Source organism: Ceraceosorus guamensis (assembly GCF_003144195.1).
Source record: "Ceraceosorus guamensis strain MCA 4658 unplaced genomic scaffold IE81scaffold_25, whole genome shotgun sequence".
Taxonomy (NCBI): domain Eukaryota; kingdom Fungi; phylum Basidiomycota; class Exobasidiomycetes; order Ceraceosorales; family Ceraceosoraceae; genus Ceraceosorus; species Ceraceosorus guamensis.
The window spans coordinates 1-13,424 of NW_020290020.1; the positions used below are offsets into that span (position 1 = coordinate 1).

Genomic DNA, 13,424 nt, shown 5'->3' on the forward strand with positions numbered 1-13,424 from the left:
CCCCCCCCTTTCCCCTTGCCGTCGCGTTCGACACGCGTGCTGACGCTAATATGCCGGTCTTTCTCCCTTCTCTTCCTTTAGGGAATGGGAACAGGCTCTCCAGCTTCGTCGCGAACCACCACCACTTCCACATCTGCCCGCTCTCCATTGTCCATAAAGGTGACCGAAGTCATATCGATGGGGTCTGTTTGCGCATTTGCGGCGCACGGCGTTCACGCGAGTGTAAAGGAGAATAGCAAGGGGCAAAAAAAGAGAGAAAAAAAGGTCAGCAAAGGCAGGATGAGTCGTGCACGACATCGAACGCGCCAAGAAAGCAACGCTTGGTCTAGCCAGACAGACAATCAAGCGACCACATCGATCGATCGCCGCTTGGGAACCCCACCCCTTTTCTGAAGCCTCTCCACTCACCCGTCCTGACACCCCTCTTTTCCATGAAGCTTCTGCCCAAAATGACTGGAAAGTAAGAGTCCTCGGCGAGCATGACGGTGCAAGCGACAGCTTTGGATCCGACCTGGACGGGCCACTTGCCCAGGTTGGTGATGCCATTGAAACCATAGGTTCCCGGCGTCGTGTCTTTGGGAATGAATCCGTGATTGAGCGCAAAGGATCGGGATACGTAGACGTGCCTGTAGCCCGATTTGAGCATCATGGGCACATCCTGCACCGGTCCCAAACTTCCCTTTAACAATCTGACGCCCAACTTGCTGTGAAACTCTTGAAAGGCGATCTTGTGCGATGGCGTTTCGCTCGGTGCTAGCGAAGGAGCTGCGCCTCGTCTCTCTTGCCGACCCGATCGCACGGAAGCTGCATCGTTGGCCGACGGATCAAAAGCTGGGAACTCGGGAACGACGGGTTTGGAGTAGCCTGGTAAAGGAGCAGGTTCCCTGGCTGCAGGGTACAACAAGCTGTCCCTTCCGCCCGCAGAAACTCCGCCGGCATCTGTGAATTCCTCCACGCTGGTGACTTGATGAGGAGAGACGCGATGGATGGAGACGGATGATGCTCCTCCTCCGCCTCCTCCGCTCTTACCTCGGCCAGGAGTGCGCGCTACGAGCGTGCTGTCATTGACGATGGGCACATTGGCGACTTTGGTACCCGCACCTGCACCCGATGCGATGGATGCGCCATCCTCTTCCTCTCGCGAAGGAATCTCTGGCGACTCCAGATACACTGGCGCAAACGTGACGGAGAGCGTGCGGAAGTGTCAGCGTTGCGGGCGTACACGGAGACGCACTTTGCCCCCCCTGCACCGGCATCATCATCGCTCACGATCCGCCTCTTTCTGGTTGGCTACACGCTCGGTGAAGATGTCCCAGTCGTCCTCTGTGGTGGCAAGCGTGTATGGGGAAGAAAGTGTGGGTCAACTGCGGATCCTCTCCTCTAGCTGCATACATCCCACCATCCAATCTCCGGCGCACAACACAACACAGCGCCGAGGCCTAACTCACCATCCTCTAGCGCGAATGTTTGACCGTTCCAGGCATACTTGACGACGAGTGGAATGCCATCGTCCAACTGCAGACGAATCTTGCTTGCGGAACGTGTGCGGATGGAGGAGAGGGAATCGTCCGATTTGAGTCGGAGGGAAAAGGAAGGAAGAGCTCCTGCGTGCACGTTGAGGATGGGCATGGTCGGGAAGAGAATATGCTGGGGTGCTGCTGCTGCTGCTGTTGTTGGTGGCAATAGAGTGAAATGGGGAGGAAGGGGATGATGGAGGTGGAGTGAATGAAGTCAGGTGTAGAGGTGGGGGGATTCCAGAATGTTGCTGAATGCGCCGATGTGTGATACTGTATTGTAATCAACTTGCCTATGGTTACAAGTTGCAAGTCTTCCATACTCGATACAACTCACGACTCGTGGGCGGCACAGCCAAACCGTGCGCATCGCATCGCATCGCATCGCATCGCATCGCATCGCCTCGCCTCAACTCCCACCACCACCCCACGGCAACGCAATGCACCGAGCATCACACTCACGACTCAGACTCACGACTCACGACTCTCCGCACAGCAGCATGCGCATGCAGCAGCAGGCATCTCACAACCCACGGCAAGCGCTTGCCGCCAGATGACGCACCTTGACATGCATAGTGATATACATATTTGTATGTTAATTCAAGATTCCCAAAGATGAGATCGATCGCCGCGCATGATCCCGCGCGTCTAGAACACAAGAATACTCTCGATCCTTCCACCTTTGCCTTGTCATCACGTGAGCCTCTGATGAAAGCAAGATCCGTGCAGCGCATCGCATGCAGCATGTCTTGTAAGCGACATCGACATCATGCCCGGCTTGCCCGAAGACGCGCTTGGCTTGCAGGGGGGGGGATGACCGAGTCGCGAGCAGGGCGGGCGCGGGCGCGGGCATCATGGCCATGGCATGCATGCATGGGTGGTACCGGCTGGCGCGCGGGCGTGCGTGTCGTGCCCGATGCGATGTCCATGCGCGCGCGCATCTCGCCTCGCCTCGCCTCGCCTCGCCTCGCCTGACCTGAGCTGGATCGTCGTGCAAGCTGATCAGATCAACCTGATCCTCCCCAAACATCTTCCCATCCATCCATCCATCCACACGCGCACACCTCACCCTCTTCCTCAACCTCACAAGGGCATCCTCGCATACGCGCTGCTCAACACCCCCCTCCAAGCTCCCGCATCTCCTTCCGCTTCTCGCACACCCGCCTCACTCGATTGTTCACGATGCTCCCCACACCCGCGCATCAAGGTCTATCGCTGCTGGTGGGCGTAAAGAGATGCGTGGATTATGCCGTCAAGATTCGTATCAGACCGGATGGAAAGGGTGTGGATACGGACGTAAAGAACAGCATGAACCCTTTCGACGAGATTGCCGTGGAGGAAGCCGTCAGGTTGCGCGAAAAGCACAAAGATGAGATTAGCAGAATCGTGAGTTTGTGCGGGGGGGAGGCGGGGGGAAAGAATGTATGGCGGGGGTTGCAAAGTGCTGATGGACTGGTGCGATTTCGCTCGCTCGCTCACACACGCGCACGCCCGCCCCCCCAACGCAACAAGGCCGCCGTATCCATCGGACCTGCCAAGGCTGCGGATGTTCTGCGTCAGGCACTGGCCATGGGCGCCGATGATGCCATCCACGTCGAGGTGGGCAAAGATGCGGTGTTGGAGCCTTTGGCAGTATCCAAGATTCTAGCTGCAGTGACGGCCAAAGAGATGGAGAAGAATGCAGACGAAAAGGAAGCTTGGGCTTGGCACTTGGGCAAGCAAGCCATCGACGATGATGCCAGTCAGACGGGACAGATGTTGGCTGCAAAGTTGAATTGGCCTCAAGCTACTTTTGCCAGCAAATTGGACTTCAAGGGCAAATTCGCAAAGGGGGAAAAGGTAGAGGTGACCAGAGAAGTCGATGGCGGTTTGGCAACTGTAGAGACCACGCTGCCCTTTGTCCTCACCACCGATCTCAGACTCAACGGTGCGTTTCGATCCTGCTCGCTCGCTTGCGCGCGCTTCATGATGAGCGCGCCCCCTTTGACCCATCCCTTCGCACCATTTGCCCTCGCTCTGTGCGCGCCCCCGCCTCCCGCAGAACCTCGATACGCTTCGCTGCCCAACATCATGAAGGCCAAGAAGAAGCCCTTTCAGAAGTTGACGTTGAAGGATCTGGGTCTGGAAGAGGATGCAAAGCCTAGATTGGAGACGTTGGAGGTCAAGGAACCTCCAAAGAGGCAGGGAGGCGCAAAGGTCGGAAGTGTGGATGAGCTGGTCAGCAAGTTGCAAGAGGCTGGAAGAATCTGAAAAGGGGGGAAAGGGGAAATCGGACAAAAACAGCTTAATTGGTCTGTTTCATCCAAGCATCGCTTTCAGAAGTCTTGACTGACGATGGATGGAGAGAGGCTCGAGTGGGTGGATGGGTGGGGCCAAGCTGAAAGAGAAGAGCAGCTTTAGCAGCTATCATCTGTCGCTATTCATCCGTCACCTTCATCGACCAGGCTTCATCGATCGTCGGTCAATCAACCCCAATCCTATTGCTAGCCCCCCACGCACGTCCATCGCCTCGTCTCGCCTCATCGCAAGGCTGATCCATCCCTCCCCAATACGCTACTCGACATCTCTCTTTCCCCCCTCCCCCTTCCAACTCGCTTTGCAAATCTTCTCATGACCGTTAGAAATACATGTCAGATCAGAGGAAATCTTCTTGCGCACAAGCTTTCGATTTTGCCCGAAAAGAGAGGGGGGAAGAAGAAAATTGTGAATGGGAATTTTTCTTCTTCTTTTTTTTTTTTTTTTTCTCCCTTTTCAGGGCCAAAAGATGGAAGGAGGACCTGTCAAGTCTCGAATGCATTGCCACGGAGAGAGTGTGTAGGCAGGGGGAAAGACATGTTCGACGCGGCGCCCCCTAATTTTTCTATGGTTTGTTTTCTTCTTCCCTTTCTCGAGGCGCGCAAGGTGCGAGTTACGAAAGTAAGAGATGCGATGGGATGGGATGGGATGAATGCGAGGCTCGGGGAGGGGAGGGGGCGGAGCAGAAAGGCAAGGGGGCGGAGCAGAAAGGCAAGGGGGCGGAGCAGAAAGGCAAGGCAAGGGCACGACACCACACGACGATATTTTGCCATCTACACTTACTTTTGGGCCCATCTTTCACGAGGATGACCCCAACGGCGAGGCGGGGGAGTGGAAAAGAGGAAAGGGGCAAGTGGGGCGAGAGGCAAGTGGGGGCGCGCCCTGCCCCTCCCCTCCTTCGCTTGCCTTCCTCGAAGCTTTTTGAAGCTTAGACGGACGAGAGATGAGTGGGAGCGGAGATGGCGCTCCATGAGTGTAGAGGTACGCTTCGAAGTCTGCTATGGATATCTGTGGTATAATCGGTCGAGAGCATGTGCGTCTAGAGGAGGAGGGGGGGAAGAGGAGCAAGTAAAGGCAAGTCGGATCAGCTCAAAAAAAAAAATAAAGCAACAACGAGAATCCCCGGCAAGCTTCTCCCTTTTCCCTGCATCTTTGTTTCTTCTCTTTCGCGGTCTTGGAAGCGAACGAGTATGCGAGGAAGCTTGCCTTCCAGATCGAAGACTTTCGCGCATGCAACTCACGATCCAAGCTAACCTGACGCCCGGTCCAGCCTCGAGCAACAACTCGCACAGTTCTTCCCTATCCAGCAACACCTCTTCCACTCCCGCGCGTCTACGTCCCAGCAACCTCGACTTGGAAGCGCTGCCCAGCAGCGCGCCAAGAGCTTTGTTGTTGTAGTCATTGCTGCTGCTGCACCTCTTTTGCAGATCTTGCATCGTGCAAGCGTATTCGTGCAAGGCTTGTTTGACAAAGGATTTTTGAAGCGTCGTCGTCGTCAAGCAGGGAGGAGCGCAAGCTGTGCCGCCGCCGTCGTCATCTTTTTCGGAAGAGCGAGAAGCTGTGGAGGGGGCGGCGGAGGCGGATTGCGAAGCGCTGCTGTACGCTAGCACATGAGCTGAAGCCCAACTTTCTAGCGCTTTGGAAAATCCAGACATGCCCTTGACCGCTTCTACGGCCGAGGTCACCGTCGTCGTCGCTGCTCCTGCTCCTGCTCCTGGCCGCATCGGCGGCAGACCGATCCTGCACTGATCTCTGTACGGTTTCAAAAGCCTCTGGCTGATGACGTTGCCGATGCTCTGCGAGACTTGCTTCGCAGCTTGCGAAGTCATGCGCGTATTGGCATCTTCCGCAATCGAATCGAAATTGAAATTCAATCCTCCAGCCGAACTTCCTCCTCCCATCTTGTCCGCCATGCTGTTCTCGTGTCCAATCGTCATGCCCACGCGTTTGACCCTTCTAGAGTGGTGGGATGCGTTGCGCGTCAAACTGGACTCGCCGGTCGATGATGATGGGCAAGTCGTGTCCCATCCCCTCTCTGCTACTTGGATGACGCTCGGATGAGCCTTGATCCCGTGCTGCACCAACCAACTTTGCATTCTGCTGAACGAGCACTCGTGCGTCAGGCCGATCTCTTCGGGCGTGCTGCTAAACGAGGCTGCTGCGGCCGCTCGAAGCGCAGCAGAAAGGCTGTTTCCGCTAGTACCCAACGAGGCCGCACTAGCAGCAGCAGCAGCATTGGAAGCGACGGCGGAAGAGATGTTGCCTGAAGGAGGCAAAAGGAAGGCTAGATCCAGCTCCAGATCGCAATCTTGAGCTTCCAGTCTCTGAGAAGCTAGAGTGAGGCAAGTGAGGTTCGTCGATCGACGTGAAGTGGAGAGGCATTCTGCCGAGAGCAGCGGTGTCAAGATGGAAGCCGCTATTGCGTGGGCGTGCCAAAGCGGCAGCGGCATGCCAGTCTCGACGTGATGGGCGAGTCCACTGCGAAGCGCATAAGTGATGGCGTGATCAGGTAGGTGCACCTATAGCAATCGGGGTGGAGTAGTAGCCTGCTAGAATACTCACCTCAATACGAAATCACCATCCTCGCACCATCTTTGCAGATCAGCGACCAGCTGCGCTCCCGCAATCGTATCCATGCAAATCCTTGTCTGGCAACAAGGACAATTTCTGCTCCACCCGCTCTCTGCCAAACCTCTTCTCTTGTTCTCCGACGCTCTCAACGTAGGCATGGCGTGAGCTCTTCTTCTGAGGAAGGAAATGTGCTTGATGGCTGCTGCTTGAGAGGTTTGATCCGCTCTTGTGTGCGAATGAGAGTCGCATAGGGGAGAGGGACAGATCAGGGGAATACCCTTGGTGGTGAGCGGATCGAAAGTGGTGCTTCGTAGCGATTCGTGCTCCAGCAAAGGAGCCACAAACGGGGTAGACGTCAATGCTTGCCACAATTCGACGCTTTCACTCGCATCTATCATGTGCTCAGCTTCCCGCAAAGCCGAGGACGATTTGATGGAGAGGCTAGCAGAGTCGTAGGCCGTCTTTCGATGCGGAGAAACATTCGGACGACAATCAGCCTCGTGCTGGCTCATCTACGGTGCACTGCGCTCATGATCACTCACCACATACTGCAGGGGAAAGTGGGGAGATTGCAGCAACGAGCGGCCCGCGACAGTCTGCGCATCTTGCTCGGTGATGAGCGCAGCCCAGACGATAAAGACGTCCAAGGGAGGCAAGAGCTGCGCCTCTGCATCACTACTGCTTGTGCGCGACGATATCCTCTCCTGCCACAGTTGAAACCTATAGCTAGATCTAGCAATATAAGATTCCCAAGCCTTGTCGTCATCTTCTTCGGCGAGATACAGTTTGGATTTGTCGGACGTTGACTGGTGGGCTTTGGATCGTGATGCTTGACCGTGGGAAGGGGGAGGAGGCAGATCCAGCTCGTCGGGAGAATCGCTAAAGGTGTGGCCATATGCCGGCAAATCGCAATCGCCGCAATCGCCATGCTTTGCGTCATTCTTCTCTGCAGCAGCAGCAGCATCGCGCGCTCTAGCTCTTTCCGCATCTGCGATTCTCTTCAACTCGTTGGAAGCTTTGCGCACGCTGGATTCGAGGTTGCGTAGGAGCAGCAAGAGAGCGGATAGGTGAGCGATGGATGTGGAGGTGGGCAATGTGAATGTGCCGGCGGGAGGTGCTGCTTCTCCTGGTCCAGATGATCGGAGCGCGTGGTCAGACCCGATGATGCGAGACTTGTGCGACGAATCCGAAGCCAGCAGAGCAGCGCTGGAATCGTCATTCAGATTGGAAGCAGAGGGATCGTGTAGCTGCAGCAGCTTTGCGCTCATGCGCTGCTTTGCGGCAGATATGCGCCGCTTCAGCGCTTCTGTCATGGCTGCCGTGTTGCGAATGCAAGCCGACTCGTCTTTTTAGTTTAAATGACCGATGACCACACCCTTGTACTCGCACTCGCAAGTCACAACTGTCCACTATTGATGCTTGACGATGCGTGGCGCCTTGCGCAGAGCCAAGATGCCAATTGAAGTGATCGACTGACTACACGGGGCCCCGCTTTGTGTGCAGCTTGACGTGACGTCTCTTGTTCCTGTATGGTGTGCGCGCCGCGCCCCCTGTGCGCGAGTTTCCAAGCCCAAAGAGATGGTGAATGTGTTGCAGGTTGAACATGTAGAATCTGCGAATTCAGAATTAAATGTGAATGAACATTGTGATTCAAATTCCGTGGATCGCGACTTTGACTGACTTGCGCATCGACACACACGCTCGTGCACAATTCAGCCTGCGGTCGCTTAACTGACCACCCATGTGATTCATGCCCGCGCTAAATATGCCTGTGTACTCTGACTCAACTGTGCACCGCCTCACACGCGCGTGCTTTTTGATGCGGCGCTGCGCCGCGCAAATCGTCGTCATAGTCCTCGATCGAGCTAGCTCAGTCAAGAGTCGCGAGAGAGCGATGATGATAATGACAAGGGCGTTAATTGCTTTAAATGAGGATCAGCTATGCTCTGAATGTGAATGTGAATCAGCTAAATTCGTGATTGTGATTGTGATTGTGATTGAGCTTGTGCGAGCGGCTGCTGCCTGCCCATCCAGCAGCTCGTTGAGTACGTGCTAGTGTGAAGGCGCATGTGCATGTGCATGTAATCAGTTGATCCCCCCCTCCACACTCATCAATCACGAATCAAGATCTACGGTCTGCACTCTGACTGCGTTGGGGCCTAACTTCTACTCGTGACTCATCCGTGGACTCGTGATTCCAACTTGCCTCAAAGGGGGAACGTGCTCGAGAATAATCTTGCAGTGCAGTGCAGCCACGCCACGCTTCAGTGCTCGCCTGCTTCAGCGCAACGAAAAGGCGCACCAGCATGCACGCATGCATGCATGCAGCGTCAACGCTCAGGCCGTGCGCAGCGATCGCAATTAAGTGACAATCTTCAATCAAGAGTTGCATGGCTGCGTATGCAGTCAGTGTTGCAGGGCGTAGGCTCAGGCTCAGGCTCAGGCGCAGGCGCAGGCGCCGCCCGACCGCCCGACCGCCGTCCAAATCACGAATACGGCCATGCACGCACGCACGCACGCATTGCTCCAGTCGAGTCGCGCGAGGTGTGAGCAGCTGACGACCAATTCACGATTTTGATTCCAACTCGTGACCATCTGCTCGCACCTCACCTCACCTCACCTCACCGCTGAACGTTGTACACCAGCTTCAGACTCTCATTATACGCAGCAAACACTCGCGCAAGTCGCTCGAGCTCATTCATCACAGCCTCGCAAGGCCTGCGCTCACGACGCTGTACCATCAAAGCTTCCATTGCCCCGGCCACTGTCGCACATCACATCTCCTTTGTCATTGCAGCCTATTCCCTCGACTCTTGCACGTGCACTCATCACGAAGTGTACACTCTTGACTCCTCACTTCAGCTCATCATGTCGAGCGAGGCCAGCGTCATACACGTGCAGGGCATCGCTCCCAACACCTCCCTCACCGCTCTCAACGACTACTTTTCCTTCGTAGGCGATGTCGAATCGGTGCAGTTCGATGCTTCCGTCGCCCACGCCAGCGCCAGCGCCAGCGCCACGTCCAAATCTGCAAAGGTCACCTTTAAGCGTCCTTCGGCCGCCACTTCTGCCGTCATGTGAGTCTGTCGTGCATACGCGCAGGCGTACGCCAAAGCTGATCAGTCGAGCCCTGCTGCCTCTTCTCTTCTCCCGCGCAGGCTGTCGGGAGGCGTGGTAGATGGGTCCGTCCTGACCATCACCCTGCCCTCTGCCGCATCTGCAGAGAAAGCAGCCGAGGCGGAAGTGTCGACCTCCACGACTGCATCAGCAAGCAGCGTGACTCCCGAATCCGTGGCTCAGGAGGACAAACCTCGCACAGCTAGGATCGCCGAGCTCTTGGCTCACGGCTACACCATCTCTGATGATGTTGCTCAGCGAGCCATCGCTTACGACAAGCAGCACGGTCTCTCCAACAAATTCCTGGCCTACTTGTCATCGCTGGACAAGAGTCTGGGAGAGCAGATCAGCAAACGTAATGTGGGTGGTGTCAATCTGACCGAAAAGACGGAGCACACGCCTAGCGGAAGCGCGGCCAATCTAAGCGCTACGGAAAAGGAAGCCCAGTCTGCTCCTGTCCCCGGCGATGCACCTGGTCAGCCAGATGGTCCAAAGACGACGACTACTGTACCTGCTGATGCGTCCCAAGCAAAGACCGCCTCTGCTCACGCTCAAAAGGCTGTGGAGGGTCTGCGAGGAAAGGCGGGCGAAGTGCTGGCTAGACCAGAAGTCAAGGCTCGCACCGACTTTGCTTGGGCCAAGTTCAACGAGGTGAGTGTGCTCGCGTTCATTCTTGACTTGGGGGAGATCGCTGGTGCTTATCCATTCACAAATATTCTCCTTCTCCCCCCCTCGCAGTACTACTCTGCCGTTGCGAATCACCCTCGTATTCACTCTTTGTACACGTCAGCACACAAGACGGTGAGTGTTGCTCCCCCCCACCAGCTTTGGTTCGTCCGATTTCATCTGATCGAGCACATGCTCCCCCCCGCTCTGCACAGGTGACCGATGTGCACGAGGAAGCATCGCGCATCGCTGCAGAGAAGAAGCAGGCAGCCGGCAGCGCGCCCGATCCTGCTCTTCCTCCACGTCCAGCTCAGAGCGGTCTTCCCCTGGTCCTCGTAGCCCTCATCTGCCTCGTCTTTTTCAACATGCAGCAAGTTGCTTTGGCGCATTCCGGCGGCGCAGAGGATCTCATCGAACCCGCTGAGATAGCTCACGAGAAGCCTCACAAGAAGGGTCAGGAGAGCTACATTCAACGTCATATGGCCAGCGAGCACCACATTGGGGCTTTCGACCTTGGCGCCTTCTTTTCCCTCCACGATCTCAACCGCGATGGTATCCTCGACGTGAGTGTCGTCAGAATGCAGCTTTTGGGTTGACAGGGAAGGCAGCTGATAGCAGGAGCCTTTGATTGCAGCGCCCCGAGATCGAGGCTATTTACGGCGTGCACCACAGCGAATCGGTCAAGGTCTCACCTACCTACGAAGTGCACGATGCCAAGGCCGATCACATCGTCAGCGAGGTGCTTCGTCGTCTAGACCACAACAGGGATGGCGTCGTGACCAAGGCAGAGTTCATCGCAGCTGGACCGGACGGGCTTCCATCCTTTGAGCAGTACGGCACGAGCTCGCTGGGTCATCATTACGACGAAGAGTCGGAGTACTTTGTGCACCACGAAGAGATCTACCACAATACGCCCGAGACGCAAGACGACTCTGCCTACACGCACAAGGAAGACTTGGAGCACTTTGCGCATCATCAACAGATTGAGGATGAAGAGGAGCGCAGAGAGAGAAAAGCGGAGGGACTGCCCACGAAGGAGGAGGATGAGAGACGTCGAAAAGAGGCAGAGGCCAAGGGACAAAAGTATGTCAGCCCTTACGAGGCTCAGATGCCTTCTGATCACAGCCCCGCTGCTCCTCAACGGGCCTACGAGTCGCACGACGGATGGAATGGAGCGGCGTTCGAGGCTCAAGTAGCCACGGAGCACACGTTCCACACGCCGGATGGCGTGCACGTGGTCAAGACTGCGCCGGATGAGGCGCTCAGGGCGCACTTGGCCGCTACGGAGCACAAGCAGCACTTGGAGAAGGAGCCGGGCGAGACGGAAGAAGGCTTCAAAGCTCGCGTTGCAGCGCACGCCCAGAGAAAGTTGGCGGCAGAAGCGTACGCAAAGGCGAATCCTGCTTTCAACGAGGCCAACGGAGGTCCTCAAGCAGCATCAGCGGCTTCTGGCGCCGCCGCCGCCGCCGCCGCCGCTGGTCTGACGGATGAGAGGGATGCCAAGACGGGAGAGTTGAAAAGGAGACCGGGAGAGTCGGAGACGGATTATGGCAAGAGGAAACAATTGGCCAGATTCAATGATGCCAAGGGAAGAAGCTCCTTTAGACCTTCTAGGGACGAGACTAGAAAGGCCGCCCCGTACAAGGTGAGTTTTTTTTTTTTTTTTTTTTTTTTTTTTTTTTTTTTTTTTTTGCGTTCGTTTGCAGTGCTGGAGCCCGTTGAGTGTGGCCGTCCGGCCCTTCGTCTCCGGAGACCATGTTGCACCCTCTTTGCCTCCTTTTTTTTTCTGTTTCACATTCGTCTTGCTACACTACTTGTGTAAGAATCTGCCCATATGGGTAATCGCTCGCGCGCCCTCGGGTCGCTTGCTATGTACAGTAGCTGGCCGCGTAGTCTGCCCCTTTTGTTTTCGCATTGCCCTCTCGAAACGTAGCTGAAACTTGGCCGAACCCCCTTCTTGCACGCTTCCTACCTACCTCGCTCGCTCGCTCGCTCGCTCGCGACCCTTTTCATTCCTCCTCTTGCCTCCCTCCTGCTCAACCTTTTGCTATCCCTCTCTCTCCCTCCCTCTCTTCGCATTCTCCCTCCTCAACTCGCCACCTCGGTGGGTTTGGCTCACCCACCGCCTGCACGCGAATTGGCTTCTGATTGCAAAACGGGCGACAAATTCTGATTGCGACGTTCTAGTACCCTCCTATTCAAAAACAACAGTCGCGCGTCAAGCCAGGTTCTTACTTTGGAGAATTCTAATACACGAAGAAGCGGGGGGCGGCGCAGTGCCGTGAAGACTTGAACTCAGGGGGTTGGGATCTGGAAGGGAAAAAGCCGAAAGTGATCAAGAAGGGGGATACGTGCAAGGAGGATGACAACATTCATTCGAATCGGGAAGGGGGGCCGGGGAAATGTTCAGGCAAACAGAACGACTTGATGCAGGCCGAACGTGGTGAGGGTGGGAAATTTTTTCTTCTTCTGTTTTTTGATGGGGTCCTGCCTTGGGGCCGGCCCCAGAAAGCAAGCCTTTATGATGCCGTTCCCTCGATGCGCGCACGGCCCGACCCCCATCCACAACCGTCTCATTCCACTCTCTCTGCCAGCTCGAACGGACGCTGCTTGATCTGACCTCGACCCGCAACTCGACGCGCAACTCGCGCTGGGCGTGCGCCCCCACACACACCAAGCGCTTCTGTTTCCTCTCGTCTCGTCTCGTCTCTCTCTCTCTCTTCCTCCATTATGCTTGCATGGCGCTTTCGAATCTCGAATGCCACAGCTCTGCGCGTGCAACCCTATATGTGTGTGTGTGTGTGTGTGTGTGTGTGTGTGTGTGGTCGTGGTGATGTTCTCCATGCTTGGGCGATGATTGGGGTGATTGGGGTTGATTTGATTTGATTGGATTGGCGGTGGCGGTGGCGGTGGCGGTGGAGATTTGCGTGGGGGGGATTGTGGGGATTGTGGGATGTTTCTGTGAAGAGGGAGGGAGGGGGGGAACGGCGAGGGATGGATGGAATGGATGGATGGATGGATGGAGCGAAGGCCGCGGACGATTTCCGGCAAATGTGCCGCCCGCGGGCCCCGGGGGCGTGTGAGCGCGAGTGTGCTGCTGTGCTGTGCCTACATCAGTCAGAGTCGCATATGATGTGCTGCATATCACCCATCGATCGTGGAATCGGATTGCTGCTGGGGTGATGATTGTCCGTGCGCGTGCTGCATGACTGACTGACCGACCGACCGACTGAACTGGACTGGACAGGCTTTTGTGCGTGC

General features: G+C 56.1%; 4 protein-coding genes across 4 annotated transcripts; 2 read left to right on the top strand and 2 right to left on the bottom strand.

Moving 5' to 3' along the window:
- Nucleotides 1-4: 4 nt before the first annotated feature.
- Nucleotides 5-2,044, bottom strand: IE81DRAFT_322960 (hypothetical protein). The gene is made up of 4 exons (XM_025513795.1): nucleotides 1,449-2,044; nucleotides 1,270-1,323; nucleotides 409-1,170; nucleotides 5-184 (listed from the first exon to the last, which is right to left on the bottom strand). Exons 1-4 carry the CDS (start codon nucleotides 1,627-1,629, stop codon nucleotides 78-80), a joined length of 1,104 nt encoding a protein of 367 aa, XP_025369981.1. The 5' UTR covers nucleotides 1,630-2,044; the 3' UTR covers nucleotides 5-77.
- Nucleotides 2,045-2,534: 490 nt separating this feature from the next.
- Nucleotides 2,535-4,226, top strand: IE81DRAFT_312899 (putative electron transfer flavo protein beta chain). Its single transcript, XM_025512470.1, has 3 exons — nucleotides 2,535-2,900; nucleotides 3,027-3,441; nucleotides 3,556-4,226. Exons 1-3 carry the CDS (start codon nucleotides 2,697-2,699, stop codon nucleotides 3,762-3,764), a joined length of 828 nt encoding a protein of 275 aa, XP_025369982.1. The 5' UTR covers nucleotides 2,535-2,696; the 3' UTR covers nucleotides 3,765-4,226.
- Nucleotides 4,227-4,484: 258 nt separating this feature from the next.
- On the bottom strand, nucleotides 4,485-8,017 carry IE81DRAFT_366209 (hypothetical protein). Its single transcript, XM_025516995.1, has 4 exons — nucleotides 6,923-8,017; nucleotides 6,372-6,841; nucleotides 5,051-6,287; nucleotides 4,485-4,848 (listed from the first exon to the last, which is right to left on the bottom strand). Exons 1-4 carry the CDS (start codon nucleotides 7,691-7,693, stop codon nucleotides 4,738-4,740), a joined length of 2,589 nt encoding a protein of 862 aa, XP_025369983.1. The 5' UTR covers nucleotides 7,694-8,017; the 3' UTR covers nucleotides 4,485-4,737.
- A 913-nt stretch (nucleotides 8,018-8,930) lies between these two features.
- Nucleotides 8,931-12,512, top strand: IE81DRAFT_322963 (hypothetical protein). Its single transcript, XM_025513796.1, has 6 exons — nucleotides 8,931-9,457; nucleotides 9,539-10,148; nucleotides 10,236-10,298; nucleotides 10,379-10,726; nucleotides 10,798-11,808; nucleotides 12,351-12,512. Exons 1-6 carry the CDS (start codon nucleotides 9,249-9,251, stop codon nucleotides 12,411-12,413), a joined length of 2,304 nt encoding a protein of 767 aa, XP_025369984.1. The 5' UTR covers nucleotides 8,931-9,248; the 3' UTR covers nucleotides 12,414-12,512.
- Nucleotides 12,513-13,424: the final 912 nt, after the last annotated feature.

Excerpts from the sequence above, each read along its gene's own strand:
- IE81DRAFT_312899 (XM_025512470.1), top strand. The coding sequence starts at position 2,697 with ATGCTCCCCACACCCGCGCATCAAGGTCTATCGCTGCTGGTGGGCGTA. Across the intron at positions 2,901-3,026 it reads AAGATGAGATTAGCAGAATC|GCCGCCGTATCCATCGGACC; the intron begins GTGAGTTTGTGC and ends CAACGCAACAAG. Across the intron at positions 3,442-3,555 it reads CACCGATCTCAGACTCAACG|AACCTCGATACGCTTCGCTG; the intron begins GTGCGTTTCGAT and ends CGCCTCCCGCAG.
- IE81DRAFT_366209 (XM_025516995.1), bottom strand. The coding sequence starts at position 7,693 with ATGACAGAAGCGCTGAAGCGGCGCATATCTGCCGCAAAGCAGCGCATG. Across the intron at positions 6,842-6,922 it reads ACTTTCCCCTGCAGTATGTG|ACGGCCTACGACTCTGCTAG; the intron begins GTGAGTGATCAT and ends CCGCATCGAAAG. Across the intron at positions 4,849-5,050 it reads GCGTCAGGTTAGCTTGGATC|ACGCACATGCTCTCGACCGA; the intron begins GTGAGTTGCATG and ends CTCCTCCTCTAG.
- IE81DRAFT_322963 (XM_025513796.1), top strand. The coding sequence starts at position 9,249 with ATGTCGAGCGAGGCCAGCGTCATACACGTGCAGGGCATCGCTCCCAAC. Across the intron at positions 10,727-10,797 it reads ACCGCGATGGTATCCTCGAC|CGCCCCGAGATCGAGGCTAT; the intron begins GTGAGTGTCGTC and ends CTTTGATTGCAG. Across the intron at positions 11,809-12,350 it reads GAAAGGCCGCCCCGTACAAG|TACCCTCCTATTCAAAAACA; the intron begins GTGAGTTTTTTT and ends GCGACGTTCTAG.
- IE81DRAFT_322960 (XM_025513795.1), bottom strand. The coding sequence starts at position 1,629 with ATGCCCATCCTCAACGTGCACGCAGGAGCTCTTCCTTCCTTTTCCCTC. Across the intron at positions 1,324-1,448 it reads AACATTCGCGCTAGAGGATG|AGGACGACTGGGACATCTTC; the intron begins GTGAGTTAGGCC and ends TTGCCACCACAG. Across the intron at positions 185-408 it reads AAAGAGGGGTGTCAGGACGG|ACCCCATCGATATGACTTCG; the intron begins GTGAGTGGAGAG and ends ATGCGCAAACAG.